The 19,773-nt window shown below is 38.9% G+C and overlaps 1 protein-coding gene across 1 annotated transcript; it reads right to left on the bottom strand.

The window, feature by feature from the left end:
• Nucleotides 1–3,017: 3,017 nt before the first annotated feature.
• Nucleotides 3,018–17,907, bottom strand: LOC146709716 (inter-alpha-trypsin inhibitor heavy chain H3-like). The gene is made up of 22 exons (XM_085456800.1): nt 17,721–17,907; nt 16,761–16,921; nt 16,525–16,629; nt 16,107–16,269; nt 15,901–16,011; nt 14,071–14,199; nt 13,838–13,954; nt 13,575–13,743; nt 13,371–13,481; nt 13,035–13,216; nt 12,752–12,931; nt 12,543–12,664; nt 8,374–8,555; nt 8,008–8,052; nt 7,710–7,796; nt 7,296–7,352; nt 6,751–6,819; nt 6,267–6,374; nt 5,943–6,111; nt 3,560–3,708; nt 3,281–3,365; nt 3,018–3,191 (listed from the first exon to the last, which is right to left on the bottom strand). The coding sequence occupies exons 1-22, from the start codon at nt 17,790–17,792 to the stop codon at nt 3,077–3,079; spliced, it is 2,688 nt and encodes an 895-aa protein (XP_085312926.1). The 5' UTR covers nt 17,793–17,907; the 3' UTR covers nt 3,018–3,076.
• Between the last annotated feature and the right edge of the window lie 1,866 nt (nt 17,908–19,773).

Here is a 19,773-nt window from a genome sequence, read left to right as displayed (position 1 = left end):
TAGTTGGCTAACCTCCCTCCGTGCTACTTTGATCTTGTCCTCTAGCCTCCTTCTCCATGGAGGGTACTGCCCCTTGTGGCTGTTCAACTTGTAGCCAAGCATCTCACTGATCACTGCTGCCGTATATATATATATATATATATATATATATATATATATATATATATATATATATACCCCCAAACTATTATGTCTCAACCAAGTGCTGTATGTTTTTTATATTTTCGGTAGTGTGTCACACAAACAGCAAATGTTGTCAAAAAAGTAAGAAATCTTTGGGGGTGCTTTGATTCATTTTGGGCTAAAGACGGCCCTGCCTGAAAATATAATAAAAGTTTATTTTGCGACCCAGAAAGAGTAATATTAAAACTAAGTAGCTGCCGCCATTGTTGGAAACTGGAACTGGCTGGGCCACGCTATGAATTCTGCGATATGGTTTTTCAATTTTGTTGTCCGGGTGGAAAATCGGGAGAAATTCGGGAGAATGGTGGCTCCGGGAGATTTTTGGGAGGAGCACTGAAATTCGGGATTCTCCCGGAAAAATCGGGAGGGCTGGCATGTATGTACTGGAGACGTCTGGGAAAGCATGAAAAAAAGAGAGATGTGATGTAAATTTTTGTCAAAAATGTCATTTATGACCGGCACCTACCAAGTGATTTGCTATGGGAGGTAATAAAATCTATTACAATTATAAATGTTATCACATTTAATTCAATTCAATCTTATTTATATAGCGCCAAATCACAACAACAGTTGCCTCAAGGCGCTTTATATTATACAGTAGATCCTACAATAATAGATACTGAGAAAACCCCAAAAATCATATGATAGGGGATCATAGTGGGAAGGAAAAACTCCCTTTTAACAGGAAGTTTTGGGCACACGTTATTTTCATAACTGCTTTTGTGTGTGTGTGTGTGTGTGTGTGTGTGTGTGTGTGTGTGTGTGTGTGTGTGTGTGTGTGTGTGTAAACAATATTTAACTTTTCACCATTGTGCCCATGAGGCCCTGCAACATTTTGCTGCTCAGCCAGACACCCAGCACAAACAACAGGGCATTTACAATGGTACCAGTGCAGCTTTGGATATATGTTTGCAGAGTCCATAAAACAGCTGAAAAAACTCTGGAAGAACAATGGGCTTTAAATTCTGCCCCAGAACTGAAGCTCTACCGGTTAAAAGTCGTGAAGTTTCTAAACTGCTAACAACCAGAGTCACTTTGACAACCTCTGACTGGGCAGTATTGATTTTGACTGTCACCCCCAAGATTAATACGAGCCTGAGAGAGATGCATCAATAAGGAGCGGCCCAGACCAGAGATGAGCAGACAGATAAAAAAAAAAAAGACATCATCAAAAACTGTCAGTACCAGGCTCTAATCCAGAGTCCAAACTTTTTCTATCAGTGTCTTTGGAAAAAGTAATGGTTATTTCCTTGGTTTCTTTGGTTACTTTTCCTCGTAAAATAAAAAGACAAAGCTGCTTTTCAGGCAATATCCCCACTCTGGGCAGGTTGGTGTGAGGTCTATCAATAAATAGCCATGCGGTTCTTTGGTGGTGTCTTCAAAACTCTCCAAGAAGAAATGTTGGAGTCCAGGAAATATTTAACAAGCTAACGTATTAATCTGTTATTAAATGTGGAGGTTTTGAATAACAGTACGTAAGTACTGTTCATCCTGATGGTTTTGCTGTGTTTACCTTGCAAAAATACAAAACGACTGAGCATCATGACACTAATGTTTTTATGGTGTCTGTAATGTGTAAAAATACAGACCACCTTTGGTTGATTTAAGTTTGACAAATGACATTGCCCAAAAAACCAAAATGATCCTGGTGCGAGGGAAACAAACTTTCATCTTCAAACAAATTAGGCAAGCCTTTAATGAATTTAATCCTGGCCATCTTGGCCATGAAACGTGAACATGAAGAAACCATAGATGACCTGGACAGTGTTGGAGTCATCATCAAAGGTGTAAGTGCTTTACAACCTTGTTAGCATTGCACATGCCCTTACCATTTTATTTGGCCACATGTATTCATTGGACTTACCCAATGAATACATGTGGCCACAAATGTTTGTGGTTGAAGAAATTCTGGAACATTCCTGGATGGGATCTGGCCTTAACAAAGGCTCAAAACTAAACGAAAACAATTTGAGGGAATGTGTAGACAAGATATGGTAAGTAGACTGTGGAGGATTAAAGACCTTCTGTAAACCTTGTCATACAAACTCCCAGTCAGAATATCATGCAGGGACCACCAGAGTCCAGAATAAACCGGATAAGAGGTCAGTATCACCAAACCTTTATACAATTTTATGACTAAAAAGGATTTGCAATAAAATGTGACTATCACAGTGAAAGGCCACTAATGATTTACAGAGTACTTTTAATGGTGCAACCTGCCAGCAATGTAGCATCACCTAATAACTCAATCTAGCCAGCAGAAAAATTATGGGTGCTTTTCTTTAACCAAATCCACCCTAAATAAATGCGATCCCATGGGGACACTTATTACATCCACTAAGTGCTTTGCTAAGGAAATAATTGGTGGCACATTGCTGTGAGGTGTTTGGACATTTCTTAATTAATATTGCAGCAGGTCCAGTTTACATAAAGACAAAACCAAGGAAAAAAGAATCAGTTTTAAAATACGACCCTCACTCTAAAACAAACTAGAGAGAAGAAAAACAGTGGCACAATCACATGTGCAGCCCATCCTCCAACTGACTATGCTTGCTGCACAACATGATTAATGTCCTTTCACTCATTACTTGAATCATACTGAAGGGCAGTATTATCGCAAAGTGCTTGAATGACAACGCGATCTACTCAGCATGGACTTCAAAACATTGTAACATCCCAAAACCACAATTTTCAACGACTACACATCTAAACAGAAGAAGACACTTTCTGCTACTTCCTCTTTTATTACCTTCCTTTGATGCCCTGGGTCCTAAAGCCTTTCCCATTACATAGACATACATTCTGAGACCAACACTGAATAAGTTTCAAAATGCTCTTTTTTTAAACTGATACTTTTTATTTCTTCATGTTTGTAATTCAGCACAGTTCACACTTAAAGTTGTGCCACGGAAAAATCTGCCAGTGGCCTCTGCAGGGCAGAGTCAGCAGACATAAGCCAGCAGTTCTTTGTGACAGGAGGGTCGATGCTGTAATCAGTAGCGTTGTCACTACAAAAGGAGAAAAAAAGATTATAGGTGGAATCTTAAACGGCTTTCTGTTTTGAATGAAGAAACTGTAAACATTACAAAAAACGTACCTTGTAACATCTATCTCTTGGTTTTTAATCTTTAGTTTTGTGACAGGAACTTGCTGCACCACCTCATACACTGCAGGCTTTACAGCTGGAAAAAGGGAGTAAAACAATAAAATAGGACCTGACATTTAGAATCAGATACTAAAACAGACACAGCATCAAGATATTTTTACAGAAAACACCACTGCTGGTTGTAAACGGGTTTTTCTTAACTACTGTATATACACAATTTTCCAGCTCATGCAGTGAATATTCACACATACACAAAAACCTTCCACTCACCTAAAAGTCCTTCAGAGTCGTTGGCCGAGCGATGCTTTTTTAAAACTGGCCAAAGGAATTTGTTGCCATTCTTCTCATGAACTAAGATCACCAGGCGCATCTTTCCAGCTGTAACATGTATTTTCTTGTTGTGCACAACCACTGTCACACTGCAAGGATATGGAGTTTATTTGAACTTTTTAAAGCTCTGTAAAGTTTCTGAGCATTTCACATATTTTGGCAGATTTTTGTTCTGCACATAATACAATAATAATGAAACTTCTGTAATATGAGAGGGTGCACAGGCTGACTATCATGCCTAAGAGCAAATTCATCTTGAAACTTGAAAGGTTTGCTAGTCTCACAAGATCCCTTTAGTTACACCAGTCAAGACATACTATAGGCCTATTTTTCCACAGGCAACACGTTCAAAGATGCACAGCATCCAACATCAGATGCTCTTTTGCGGGTAATGTGAAGTTGCTCTCCATTCATATTGGAATATCGTTGAATGAGGCAAGTTGTATAGTTTTGTGTGCTGCATTAGAGTAGAAAAGCGCTGTGTAAAAACTGGTCCATTTATCATTGGCTAATGAGTTATCAGTTAAAAGTCATTTGCCAGTAAGTGTGTGGTTTCCCAGTCAGGCCTACCCCTCCTTATCACATCTCGTCTTTCCAACTAAATTCCAGGCTTTAAAACAAAATTTCAGAAATTAACAGGTGACATAATTTGATGCTATATCGCCAAAGAAAAAAATAGTTACTCTCAATCGTTTCATATTTATCATAACGTCCTAAATCATAATTTGCTTAGATAAGTAGCAATAGGAATAATATTGTTTTAAAAATTTACCACCTTTTTTAAATCTTTTTTTCTGCAATTAGCAGGCACCGCTGTGATGCCTGCCAAATGCTGCAGTGGGCTCCTGACAGCCTTGTGTTCAGATTACACTTCCAAAACTATTAAAGGCATTACAAAGGGCCACAATTTTATGGATTATAATGAAATGAAAGATGAAAATTGTTTCCCAAAACAAAGCTAAGGAGAAAGTGACCAAGATGTACAAACACGAACACCAACAAAGACGAATCTTGTAATTCTGAAGATGAGAAGAGTTTCTGTCACTGACAAAAAAAATTGTTCCACTTTTGTGGGTGTACAGAACCTTTAATGTAAGCATGAGTTTTAAAAAGCATTATAAGAATAATGTTGTGCAGCCAATTTGCTCTGCATTTGTAAACTACTAACCTTGTTGAAGGGTCTGCTTACCAAACTAGATCTCACTAAAAACATTTCATATGTTTAATCGGTACAAATAAAAATCTGTGATAACTCCATTTGTTGCGTGTTTATTCTCTTGTTCAGTCTGAAAAGTCTGAAAACTCTTGTTCAGTAAGAAAAGAAGACCAGACACCAGCGAGGGAGGATAAGAAGGACAGACGCAACAACATTGTCATCCCCTATGTAGCCGGTGTATCAGAGAAACTCAGGAGAGTTTTCTCCAAGCATGACATCCCGGTGTATTTCAGACCCAGTAACACGCTCAGACAGAAACTGGTTCACCCGAAAGACAAAACGCCAAAACACAAACTTAACAACGTGGTGTATGCTGTACAGTGCAGCGAGGAATGCCCAGACCTCTACATTGGAGAGACCAAACAGCCACTTCACAAGCGCATGGCACAACACAGAAGAGCCACCTCCACAGGACAAGACTCAGCAGTCCATCTGCATCTTAAGGATAAAGGACACTCTTTCCAGGATGCCAATGTTCACATTTTGGACAGAGAGGACAGATGGTTTGAAAGAGGAGTGAAAGAAGCCATCTATGTCCACTGTGAGCGACCATCTTTGAACAGAGGCGGGGGTTTACGACACCAACTCTCTGCCATCTATAATCCAGTTTTGAGATCCCTTCCCAGACGCCTTAACGCCCACTCACATCCTGGGCCATGTGACCTCAGGAATTCACATGATAAGGTGGGGCCAGGTTTCACAATGAACACACCCGAAACTCTGGCTGATTGGGACCCACACCCAGTTTCCCACCTTGGCTCAGGCGATTAGAGGATCATCAGGGGGTCCTTTTGTCCCTCTGTGGGGGGTTACTCCCACTAGGCTTATATCTGGGACTCTCCACCATTTGACCTTAGAACTGAAGAAGCTTCTCGGATGAGAGGTGAAACGTCTTCAAGCAACTTAAAGAAGTCCAGACGCTTTTCTTTGCAAGCTCCTTTGACTACGATGACCTGGATGACTGAGAACCTTCACAGACATATTCAGTCTGAAACATGTAAGCTAATTTAGGATTCGTCATCTCCTATACTTCTTGGAAAAAGTGAAGTTACATATCTGTATACAATACTGAGAACATGAGTTTGTACCATTATATTGCAAGATTACCTCCCAGCTGTGATGGTATCCTGTCCAGTGTGATGTGCCACAGTCTGTCCTTCTCGTACAGTCACGCCCCTGGAGTCAATCTCAACATGATGGTCAGTTTGGAAGTGTATAAAAATACTGTTGAAGCCTCCATTCACAACTGAATCAAGCTCACCATTCACAAACAGCTCTGGAACAAAAGAGAAATGCAGCTCTTAACACACTTCACAAATTGGGGATTATATTAAAATGCTAATGAGAAATTAGAATAGTAAGATTTTATTATGCATGAAAAGAAAAAATATATCAGGGTTCATTAAATTAGGAAAAGTTAACACTACTGACCCTCACTGGGATGGTGAAGTAGTTTAAGTTGTAGTGAGCCACTGACATCAAAGCACAATGGAACAGTCTGATTCTCAGTGTTTATTAAAAACCTGTGAAGAAGAGGAACTAGATACACATAGACACACTGAGTCAGTATATAGAAACTCTGTTCCTCAAAATAAAAAGCTTAACATTCAACACCAACTTTACTGTTTTCACATATTAGTCACTTTACTTCTTTTGGGTAGTAAACATTGAAAAAACAAATTCAGGTTTTTTTAAACATGGAAATTAATTTTTATAAATCTATAAAAGAACAACACCTCATGCCACAGATACACAGTTTTAGAAAATAGACTAAATACAAATAATTTTCTTTGTTTAAGTAATCATGTGAGGAAGTATCGTGATGATATGTTTTTGTTTACATTTTAACCTGTAGATGCCATTTACAAAATCCTCTCTGAGGATCTATCTTTATACTATCAATAAAATACAATACCATCAGTTGCCTGTGGGACATTGGCAGCTATAGAGAAGAACGGGACCACATGGACACGGGGAACAGGACCTACAAACAAATTTAGACAATAGTTACGCACAGTAATATTGCAAAGCTCTGATGGATATTGTATGACTTTGGACAAAACATGTATGTTCTTATATTAAACATCAAGCAATAAATACACACTTTGTTCTATGGCAAATATTTACATTAACAAAAACAATTTCCTTTGTTTAAGTCAGTGGTGTCCAAATCCAGGCCTCAAGGGCTGGTGTCTTGCAGGGTTTAGATGTGTCCTTGATCTGACACAGCTGATTTAAGTCCTCAACATGTCTTGAAGTTCAGGTGTGTAGACCCAGGGTGAGATCTAAAACCTGCAGGACACCGGCCCTCAAAGCCTGGAGTTGGCCAAGCCTGCTTTAAGTCATCAGTTGGGGAAGTATCATGAGTTTAACCTGGAGATGCCATGTATAAAATCCCCTGTAAAATCTTTAATTCTATCAAAAGAAAAAAGAAAGTATGCCATCCATGCAATACTATACCTTTAGGTGCCAGTGGAAAATCACTAGAAGTGTCTAGAAGTCCACTCCTGAGTGTAACTACAAAAAAATTCAGACAACATTAGTTACGCACAAGAATTTTGTAAAGCTCTGGTGAATTTTGTATAACTTCAGACATCACTGTTTTCATATTCAACCTCAAACAAAAAACACACTTAATGTGATTCTAATGATTTCTATTATTTGATAACATCTTGTAACTGCTCTATATAGCTGAAAATTAAGATGTGCACACACAAAAAAGAGAAATGAAAGAAGTAAGGAGTGGATTTTAATTGAAGGAGCCAGACATAGTTTGGACCTCTAAAACATAAAAAGGAAAAAAAGTCATACAAATCCTATTCATATGAAAGACACGTCTTGTATTTTCAGTATGTCATCCATGCAATACTATACCACGAGTGTTTTTCTTTAAAACACGAACAGGGGCCTGATGCCTGGGGGGGTTAACAGGAGCATGTTTGAACTTGGCCATACCAGTACCTACAAAAAAATTCAGACAACATTAGTTACATACAAGAATATCACAAAAGTCTGGTGAATACTGTATGGCTTCAGACAATACATCACTAAAAGCTCAAAAGGAAAAATAATAATAATAAAAACCAAATCGTGTAAAAAAGAACAAAAAAAAAAACTTCTTGTATTTTCAATATACCATCCATGCAATACAATGTAAAAATACGCTTTATACCTTGAACAGGAACATGTTGGATCCTGGTCATGCGGTTAACAGGAACTACAAAAAATTCAGACAAGAATATTGCAAAGTTCTGGCAAATATTGTATGATTTCAGGCAAGGCATCACTATTCTCATATTTAATCACCAACAAAACACTAAATAGAAACTTTACTTGTAATAATTTCTATTATTACAAGTAATAATAAAAATTAATAATTTATATTATTACATAACTGTTTAGTTTTCAATTTTTCTACATTTTCTAGTAGTTAAATTATAAATACTCAATGGTTCTCTTTTATGTGACAGAGAAACAACAAATAATTAAGTGAATTGATCCAAATTAAATACTTGAATTTTAATAATCTTTTAATAACCTCCAGTGAAATGCCTTCTCTGTGGTGTTTCACCTTCCTTGGGTTTATGAAGCACATCTGTGTTCTCTCCGGGAGGCTTTGTAACCACCATGGATGTGAGAGGGGTCACAAAACTGTACCTCACTGACAGCTCCAAAGCCTCCTTCTTCACTTTCTCTTTCTCAGTTTCAGATAACTGAAGCCTGTGTCACAAAGGATTAAACGAATAAGGGGTTTGACACAGAAATCAAATATAATTAAGTAATTAAAAAAACATGTTTCCATGTCCAAAGATAATCCAGTGTTTTGAAAATATTGATATAGGGTTACAAACCTGAAAGGCTGTTTGAATTATGAACATGGATAAATTAATATACTACTTCCTTCAAGAAGGATTTGCAGCTGTATCGCAACAGCTGTGACACCCCAGAGTTAAAGAAATAAATTTACTTTGGAAACCAGCCTTTAGTCCAGAGTCAACCGGTTAAAAAGTACACAAATAAATTAAATAGAATATGGTGGTAAGATTGTTACCATCTCATATCACCATTAAAACTGGAAAGTGTGCAGTATTTTCCTAACAAATACCATACCATACCATACCAACTTTATTTCTAAAGCACTTTAACATAAAACCAGAGTTTCACAAAGTGCTGTACATGTTAATAGCATACGTAAAGAAAATTAAAATGAGATACAATAAAATAAATAGATACAATAAATTGAAACATGTTAAAACAAATTGAGTCAACCCCTCTAATCAATGCCAAAGGCTTCAGCGAATAAATATGTTTTAAGAAGACTTTTAAATTCAGAGAGAGAAGAGGCCTGCCTAACATGCAAGGGCAGATCATTCCACAACTTTGGAGCAGCTACAGCAAAAGCACGATCACCTTTAAGTTTATACTTAGTTTTCCGTACCTTAAGGAGTTGCTGATTGGCGGACCTAAGGGAACGGGCAGGTGTATATGGTTGTAGTAGCTCCGAGAGGTAGGGGGGGGCCAGGCCATTAAGAGATTTAAAAGCAAATAAGAGAATTTTAAAAACAATCCTAAAATGTACAGGTAGCCAGTGGAGTGAAATTAAAATAGGGGTAATGTGCTCAAACTTTTTTGTTCCAGTTAAAAGACGTGCTGCAGCATTTTGCACAACCTGCAGGCGCCTAATGGACGCATCACTAACCCCAAAATAAAGTGCGTTACAATAATCCAGCCTAGAAGTAACAAAGGCATGGATTACTGTCTGAAAATGCTGTTTCGATAAGATAGGCTTTATTTTGGCTAATTCCCTCAAATGAAAAAAGCTAGATCTTACAACAGCTCTGACCTGGCTTTCAAGTTTAAGATTTGCCTCTATTTTAACTCCCAGATTAGTGATGACTGGTTTAACATACTGTGCCAGTGAACCAAGATCTATAATAGTGGCCTCAGAAGCGCCACCAAAAACCATCACTTCTGTTTTCTGTTCATTAAAATGTAAAAAGTTCAAAGCCATCCAAGTCCTTATTTCATCAAGGCATCTGAGCAGCGGGTCTACTGAGAAGCCATTTATCTTTTTAAGTGGGAAATAAATCTGGGAGTCATCGGCGTAGCAGTGGAAAGAAATCCCATGTTTCCTGAAAATAGACCCAAGGGGTAGGAGATATAGAGAGAAAAGAAGCGGGCCTAAAACTGAACCCTGTGGAACCCCACATTGAAGAGAAGCAGTAGAGGATACAAACTCCCCTAGTTTCACAGAGAAAGTTCGCTCTGCCAAATAGGATCTGAGCCACTGCAGTGCGGTACTCCGCATACCCACCAACTGCTCTAAACGGGAAATTAAAATATTATGATCCACTGTATCAAAAGCAGCAGTTAAATCTAACAGCACAATAATAACACAGTCACCTGAGTCATTTGCCAAAAACACATCATTAAAAACTCTTAAAAGGGCAGATTCAGTACTATGTAAAGCTTTAAAACCAGATTGGAAAACTTCTAAAATACCGTGTTCTTCTAGGAAGGACATTAATTGCTTGTAAACTACCTTTTCAAGAATCTTTGAGATAAAAGGCAGTTTGGAAATAGGTCTGTAATTCGCAATAATATCAGGATCAAGAGCAGGTTTTTTGAGTAGAGGCTGAATCACTGCATGTTTGAGATTGACAGGTACAACACCAGAGGACAGACTACTATTTACAATGGATTGTACAGCTGACGCTATAGTGAGAAAAACCTCTTTGAAAAATCGAGGAGGGAGAACATCATAAGGGGAACCTGAGGGCTTCATGTGAGCAACCAACTCCTGCAGGCAGAGCATGGAAACTGGCTCGAACCTGTCAAAGACAGCAGAACTAGGGGCAGGGGTAGAAGGGTCGGGAACGGACTGGGAAGTCTGTGCTTTGACAGATAGCACTTTATCAATAAAAAAGTGTAGGAAGTTTTCACAAATTTCCTGAGAAGACTCGACAGAAGACTGTGGAGCATGAAGGACCATGTCAATAGTCTTAAATAAGACATGAGGCTTACGACAATTTGCCTGAATAATAGTAGCGAAATGTTTCCTCTTAGCATCTTTTACAGTTTTCTGGTAAGAATTCCAGTAATCTTGTAACATTTGGTATGACACCTGAAGTTGATCCTTCTTCCATTTACGTTCAGCTCTCCTGCACTTTCTTCTGGCAGCCCGGGTGTCTTCATTCAGCCAGGGTTCAGATTTGGCTTTAACTTGCTTAAGCTTAAAGGGGGCCACTGAATCTAAAGCAGTTTGGCAGACAGAATAAAACCACGTACTCAGTTCTTCTGTATCATTGCATATGAAATCAGGAAGGCCGCCGTTCTGATTAAAAACAATAGAGAACTGTCCAGCAGAGGAAGGGTTAAAAATACGACAGCTCCTAGCAGCAACAGGAGGAAGATTAACTTTAGTACAAGGAAGGAAAACCTCAAACAGGACAGGCCTATGGTCTGACCATACAACATCACAAACCTCTAAGTTAGAGACAGGTAAATTGTGAGTTAAAACAAGATCCAACGTGTGCCCATATTTTTGTGTAGGCACAGACACAGGTTGCACAAGATCAAAAGAGTCAATAAGATTTAAAAAGTCCTTTGCCATTGGCTTGTCAGGGCAGCACACATGAATATTGAAGTCCCCAATAATAAGGACATGATCATATTTTGACATAATTTCAGCCAACAGATCAGAAAAGTCATTTAAGAAGTTCTTATTGTATTTTGGGGGTCTGTAAACCACAGCACAGAGCACTGTGTGAGACCGACCTAGCTCAAACATGCTCAGTTCAAAGCTACTAGGTGAGGTTAATAATGGCAGTGGTTTACATTTATACTGCTTCTTAAAAACAACCGCTAGTCCTCCTCCTCTGCCTGATATTCGAGGAGAGTTTAAGAAGCAGCAGTCATCAGGTAAGAGATCTGTAAAAGCGCTGGACTCACCGGCCCTCAACCATGTCTCAGTTATACAGAGGAAATCCAGTCCTTGGGTCGTAAATAAATCCCTTAAAATAAAAGTTTTATTACTCAGCGATCTAGTGTTCACCAATCCAAACCTGGTGGAGGTCAGCGTGTTCGTGGCTGACAGCGAGACCCGACGCAGCGGCCGCAGGTTCTGTAGGTTCGCACCGTGCTGACGAAGATGAGGGGAAATCTTTCGTGGCTGGGACATCTGATCCGAGCCAACAACGGGCACCAGCCAGGCATCGATGGGCTCCAGAGAGCACGGAGAAAAGGCATGACAAGGTACCGATCCACGTTCGTTCCAGAGAGCCGGAGAAGAGCGCACCAAGTACGCCTTAAGTTTCACGAGTAGACCGCTACGTTTGCCCCGGCGTCTGAAACGCTTTCGCCGTGAGGCTGGGGCCGGGGTCCGACAGAGGTTAGCTGGTATCCCAGACAGGAATGGAGGTAACGCCTTATGTCCATTATAAGTTGTATTGGTAAGATCACTGGCAACTAGTCGGAGGTCCAAAAGTTTTTGGCGATTGTACATTACATTACAAATATATAAAGGTGTGTAAAACAGAATCTTTTGGGCCTTGGACTGAACAAACCATTTCTTCTTCAGGCTCAGGTAAATTATGATGAGCCTTACCCGAAATCTCAGCTTTGCTGTGCCAATCAACAACTACCCTTCAAAATAAGCTCATCACCTGAAAAGAAAAAAAGTGGAAAGATGTTGTAAGTCAAACTCACTCTTTGTCCAGAAGCTGTTTAACTGTGAGGTACGCCCAAACCCTCTGGATACGGTCATCAGACACTGTTCCAGTGGATTCCACGGTTTCATTTGGGTTAGAGAACATTATTCTTCTATTACTCTGTAATAAATTAATTGTAACGTCAGTCTATCACAAAAAAGGTTTTGAGAAGAGTTCTGCTGATGAGTCCTGTGGATTGATTCTTACTGAAATAGCCACAACTTGAGGGGTGAAGGTTTCAATGTTATTATCTGTGATCTCACCGGCCACCACAATCTCAGAACCATTATAATACTGACTGAAGTTAGTCTGGGTTAGATTGGTCGCACCCACATAGATCATTGTCACATCTGTCAGTAGAGGTGTGGCCACCTCTTCATAGAAACCCTGTTGACATACAGTGTGGAAGTGATACAAATCATGCTCTTTTTTCTTTCAATTCTCAGGGGTTTCAAATCACATAAAAGAAGAGCATGCATAATTTAAATACCTTCAGCTGTAAATCAGCATCAGAGTCTTCATAAATCCGTCGTGCCACACCGTTATTTTGCAGCGACATTTTCTCAAGGAAATTAAAATCAACATCAAAACCGAAACCGAGACAGTACAGTGGGAATTTGCCTGCAATAGCCTGTCTTACATTTGACTGGATTTTCTCCAGATTTGTCACCCCTGAAAAAAGACAAGACATACCCAGTTCAGCTCAGAAACAATGTAGTCTCATAAGTCATAATAAATCAGGACTTTTAACCACAATAAGCTCATAAAGATCTCGGTTTCATGAAATATTTGTGTACATTTGTTTACAGATGTGTTTTATTACAACCTGAGGTTGGGTCTCCATCTGTGAGAAGTATAAGGATAGATGCTGAACCTTCTCTGTTATGTGCATTCAGCATACGTGCTCCTTGCAGCACTGCTTCATTTATGTTTGTGGCTGAAATGCAACAACAACAAATGCATTTTCAGTACTGCTATTCTCCTCCCAACTGTTGATATTCCAAAATGTGTATTTACTGCAACTTCTCACATCCTCTGTCTTGAATATTGCGTGCAAAGTTTTTGGCATTTTCCAGGTTTTTGCTGTTGGCCTGAACGAGTTCTCGCTTCCAGTAAGAAATTCTGTCATCAAAAGTGATCAGACCAAAGTGATCATCTTCTGCCAGATCATTCAGAATGTGGATTAATGCGGTCCTAGTCTGGGTAAGAAAACATAATTCATGGCTACATATTGTTTTTCTTTTCATTAAAAATGTAAAATAATATCAGAAACTGACCCTTCAAATACTTTACCTGCTCAATTTTTCTGCCCCCCATTGAGCCACTTTGATCAATAACAAAGACGACATTTTTTGGTATCCGTGGAAGATCAGATGGAGCAAAATGATGAACAAAGTATCCGTCAGATTTCTAAGGCGGCGTTATGAAAAAAAAACAAAAAACAAAACTTGATTGGTTATAGGATTATTCAAGAAGCTTTTTAGCCCAAGTCATACGGTTTGTGTTGCTAAAAGACCAGGGTTTACCTTGATGTGTCCCAGTCCATTATCCCTGTTAACGTCGTAAACTATAACCAGATCTCCATTCATACCCTGATCTCCACAGCTGTCACACATTTTCTGTTGGTCGACTGTTGGATAGAAATACACCCACGCCTGGAAACAGAGTGAATCACAGAGTTTAGGAACTTGAAAGAGAGAGATGTCAGTGATTTTATTTTCTGTATACATGGTCTGCTGAAAATGTAAATGCAAACAGAATTAAATGATTAGTAAACTACTGAAATTATGTTTTTGAATTGTGAATTTGTGAATTATAAGGACCCAAGATGCGGCAGCAGTGGTGCAAGTGACTTTATTTACCAACAGTGGATACAACAGAGATGGCGAGGGTGAAACATGAAACTAAGAAAACCTAAACTGGAAAAACTAACTGAAACTAACCGGAAAGAGATATGCAGGGAGGCACAGGAAAATACACAGGAAGACGGACGGAGAGAAGCAGACGACCCAGCAACGAGGACACACTGACATCAGACAGAGACCTTCAAAGTAAAACAGGAAACACACCGACTGAACACGACACACACCAACTAAACACAGACTGGAGGACACCGACATAGGAACATGAAATGTGAAACAGAAGAGTACAAAAACCCAAGATAACCAAAACCACAGAATAATAATAAACTTAACATAAACACGGAGTCACAGACTCCGGACCATGACAATATGTATTTGAACCACTGCATCGTGAATACTTCAGAAAACCAAAAACACTTCACTGCTGCAAAGACAAATGTGGGTTAAAACTTAGCCATGTACAGAAAAAAACATATTAAGAAGATTTAGAAACCAGCCTCTTTTCTAGTCTCTTTGGGCTGTTTTTTCTCTGCTTTGTGTTCATCTGTAAACACTAAAAGCAAGACTGTCTTCATCCGCAATATGATAGGGATCTGTGTTTGTGTGTGGGACTGTAGCCTCAGGTTTCTGTTGTTTTCTGGTAATTATGTAACTGTTTCAGGTCATTTTATGGAGTGATGATAACGTAATTTAACAAGTAATGTAACAAGTAATGTAACAAATTACCTTCTCCTGCAAGTAAGAAAGTAATGTTCTACATTACTGTTTTTTTGTTAAGTATTGTGTGATAGTTGATTTTTCTTGAGTAATGACCCAAACACCGGTGCTGACAGCATTTTTCTAGTCCAATCATTTTCTTCCAAACCTTTTATGAGCCAATCAGACTTTGTTTGGTGTGTTTTAAAATCTCAGTTCTCTTCTGCCATTCATTCATCCAGCCTGTCTCATCACCATGTCCACCTCCGACTGATCATTCAGAGGCGCATCCATGTCTCCATCTTCACCTTCACCTTCACTGGCATCTAGAATCCATGGGGATCCTGCCCTTATGCCTATCATTGCTGGGACCTCATTATACTATGATGGTTCATCAGAATCTAATCGCCAAATAATTATTAATCCAATTCTGTATCTCATGTAAATTCTGTAAATCATGTTCAGTTCTTCCAAGTGATCTCTAGTTAATAAACTGCTGTAGGATTTTTACGATTTGGAAGCACGATGTGCTGCCATCTACATTACGCCAGACATCAGAACTTTGCTAGCATTTGTGTTGTGTACAAGGATGAGAAATGAGCCATAATGTTGGAAGAAATATCATTGTTACCATAATGGTTATTTGTGCATTTTACTCATTTTATAGTCATTCATTTTACACTGAGATCAAGCTCCCTCTTACTGCAAATGAATAACAACCTGTTAGTACCTCAAACTGTCTCTTGTTAGAAAGCTCGTGTTTTTTTTACTGTTCTGCAACAAAAAAGATTTCAGTACCTGTTTATCTGCATGTGTTTTGGTGATGGCATTAGCAAGGTCTTTGGTGCTCAGGCCTCCTTTCACATTGATGAAACTGATGCCAGCTTCCTCGTGAATGTGCACATCCACCTGGTAATAAATACAATATAATAAAAATAAAAGATCTCATCATGTGTGATGTTATCTCAGCATTTTCCACTAATAGATACCAATAAGACAGTCACCTTGAAGTCACTGACAGGCTGTGTGGGTCGAGCATGAATTTGCAGCTCGTACTTGCCATGTGTGCGTTTCATTAATTCCTCATATGTGAGTTCAAAAGTGACCTTTTTGTGAGCAGCCACAGTTACAGAGGTCTTAAATTCCTCCAGTGTCCTCCCTACAGAACTAAAGCAGAAAAAAATGATCTCACTAAATTGCGATTATGGCTGTAGTTTGGACCTGAGCAGAGAATAAGATTAACTAAATATATTTTCCTATTCGCATTAACATTATTTTAGAGAAATGAAGAAAGAAGAGAAAACACAAGAACAGACCAAACTAATTTTGAATGACAGAAATATTTTCTTTTTCTTCTTCTTTATCCAAAGGAACACTCAGTGTATTTGTACAATACCTATCATTTAATCATTTAGTTAATACCTGACAAGTCCAGCACTTTCACCACGGGACACAGCTTCAGTGTACTGCTGCTGAGCTTGCTCCTTAGCTTTCACAACACCATCATAAACCTGGCCATCGATAAACCTGAAAAGGACCAAGAAAAGCCCTTGTGTAAATGCACATACTACTGAGTATCCTGTCATTTATTCTTCACTGTAGAATTCATTATTTGCAAATATCTCTGGATGGTTACACATTATTTTAACTTCACACACATTCGAAATTTACTGATGAAGGCATTCTTGGGAATCTGAACATGAAATTCAATTTCCTTTGACTCGTTCATACGATTGGCCACACGGCTTGTGATGACAGTGGTGGCATAACGACTGGTCACTGTGGAGTTGATGTGAAAGCTGTAGATGTCCCAGTCATCCTGAGCAAACACAGGGGGCACATTTCACCGAAAACATAATGGTTAACTGAGCTTAGCAGCTGACCAAAGGTCAAATTTAGTAGAAAAATAATTTGTTTTTGGATGATATCATCGCCATGAGGGAAATAGATACACATCCACACCATAAATGTGACTGGTTATGTGCTGAAAAACATCAACACATGGAAATAAATGAATTAATAGAATCACCAGCTGACACACTGCAGCTGCTGGGTGCAATAAATTATCAAATATTTATTGCAACCTGATAAATGCCAACAGTTCACCAGGATGCAGTAAATACATGGAAACAGAGTTTTACACTGTGCTATGTGTTGATTTTTGTTTTGTTTTTGTGGATGATGATAAATCGCTTAATCTAGCACTAACCATCACTGTTATTAAATGTATATCTTTAAACATTAAAATGAGCTAATAGACTACTTTATACTCTGACTCTAGACAAAGGATACAGTAAACATGCACACATTCAGGATTTCTTCACTTCAGGTGATTACATTATCTTCTATCTGTTACTTAAAGGCTTAAGCTTATTCCAGTCCTTATGTTAAATTATTATCATGTAATAGGACCAACATGAAGTAACCCTGGAGGAAGAAGTCAAAAGGACCTTCACCCTGCAAAGTTCAGTGTATTTCACCTGACTGAAAGACGCCAAGAGAGATAAAAATCAATGTACCTCATAAATCTCTTGTTATCTGTGAAGTATAAATAGCACTTTTTAAGGATTTTGTTACATTGAAATACTGTTGCTGCCCTTTATGTGTACTGAACTTACCTTGTTTGGCTGTGTGGAAGCCAAAACCAGCAGGAATATGATGAAGGTGATTTGCACCACGGTTCTCCCCATGACGCCTCCAACCAAAATGCCAGCAAAACAGCCAAAACACTCTTTTGAACTCAAACAAGGACAGCGTTATTGTGTACCTATTTTTTTAAAGTTCAAACTCTGTTTTCCCTATCTCCAGTTTCAACAACCGTCGTTGACAAAAACACCCACTCGCATAAGTAAATCAGTAATTTACCAGAAGTCCAGCAGTTTCTGTGGGAGTTCATGTTTACATTGAGGGTCAAACCTTTGCACTTTACCAGGACTTTGGTCCCACGGCTGTCTTTTCATTAGTGACAGGAAATTCTGTTTCCTGTCTTGGCAATAATTTGTCTTTCCATTACTAGTGACTGTAACTAATAATGTTTTGTTTAGGGCAAAAAAAATATTTATGACTTAAAGTATGTAGTTGAGACTGTGCCATTCTGAAACCATCTGAAAGGTGCTGGGAAAAACAGCCTTGAAGGTTTCATTGCAAGCATTAGATAAAGCATTCATCACTGGCATGAATATCATGGTTATTTGGGGCTTTTAATGATTTACTTGAAAAGTTCTTTTTCCAAGGTTGAATACAGCATTCATCTTTAACGACTTTAAAAAGCATGAATTGGATTATTTTTTAAATTTATTTTAAATTTTATCTAATCCACACAGTGTCAAATCTATACATACACCATCATTAATATTTGGTTTAAAGTCGTTTCGCAAATTGAACCCAAGCCAAATGTTTTTGGTAGCAATTAACAAGCTTCTGGCATAATTTGGCTGGATATTTAACCACTCTTCTTGGCATAATTGGCATAACTGAGTTCATTTAAATTAGTTTCTTTGCATAGAGCCAGCTTTTAAGTGTTGTCCACATAGGATTAAGGCTGAAGCTTTGGCCATTGCAGATGTTTGCTTTCTTTATCCAAAACTGTAATTGGCGTGTGCTTCAGATTAGCATTCTGTTGGAACACCCAGCTGTGTCCAAATCACCTCCAAGTCAACATATGTGGAGTCCTCCTGCTCCTGCTTCATTATTTCATCCACCTTGTGCAGTGTTGCAGTACCACTAGCAACAAAACAGCTCCAGACCACGACACTACCACCACCATGCTTGACTGCGGGTACAGAGTTTTCAGGTTTCTTAGCCTCACCTTTACTCCTCCAAACATACCTCTTGTCATTGTGGCCAAGTAGCTCAATCTTTTCTCCATCTGTCCAAAACATTTTTTCTAGAAGCCAGTTTGCTTGCCCATGTGGGCAGCTGCAGGTTTCAATCAATATTAAATCTGTGGAATTTGGAGCAGGGGTTTCTTTCTTGGTCAACATGTCTTGGTCGATGATGAAACCAGTTTCCAGTTGGTAGCGTACTTGAACATTGGTAGATCCAGTGTTGTTCCTGAACATCACTAATTTCCTCACATCTGAGGGTGGCTGCTGGCCTTCTTTAAGACCTTGGCAATGTGGTGACACATCCAGATTGACTTGTGTATATACACAACTGTTTAAACTAGCAATCTTGGAATCTCCAGTTATTTAGAAATGCTTCCAAGACACCTTGACAATTTGTGTAATTCTGGAGTTCTACTTTTTAGATTTCCTTGGACAATAATAATAATAACAATAATGGATTGCATTTATATAGCGCTTTTTGGGGCCCTCAAAGCGCTTTACAATTCCATTATTCATTCACACACTGGTGGAGGCAAGCTACAGTTGTAGCCACAGCTGCCTTGGGGCAGACTGACAGAGGCGGTAGGTGAAGTGTCTTGCCCAAGGACACAACGACTGAGACTGTCCGAGCCGGGGCTCAAACCGGCAACCTTCCGGTTACAAGACGAACTGCCAACTCTTTGAGCCACAATCAAGATCAGGATGAGCTTCAAACTGCAGTGTCAAGTGTATTATGCCTGACAGAAAGATACTAATACACAAAAACTTTAAGTAAACACCTCAGAAATCTCCTATTATCAGTGAAATACAAATACCAGTGGTGAAATGTGGATTTTAACATAGA

This window comes from Copadichromis virginalis, linkage group LG5 (genome assembly GCF_057382275.1).
Source record: "Copadichromis virginalis isolate Kocher_CV1m ecotype Utaka linkage group LG5, C_Virginalis_male_GT1.1, whole genome shotgun sequence".
Classification (NCBI taxonomy): Eukaryota; Metazoa; Chordata; class Actinopteri; order Cichliformes; family Cichlidae; genus Copadichromis; species Copadichromis virginalis.
Note: the sequence above shows the minus strand (reverse complement) of the source record. Positions and strands in the feature narration are given on the sequence as shown.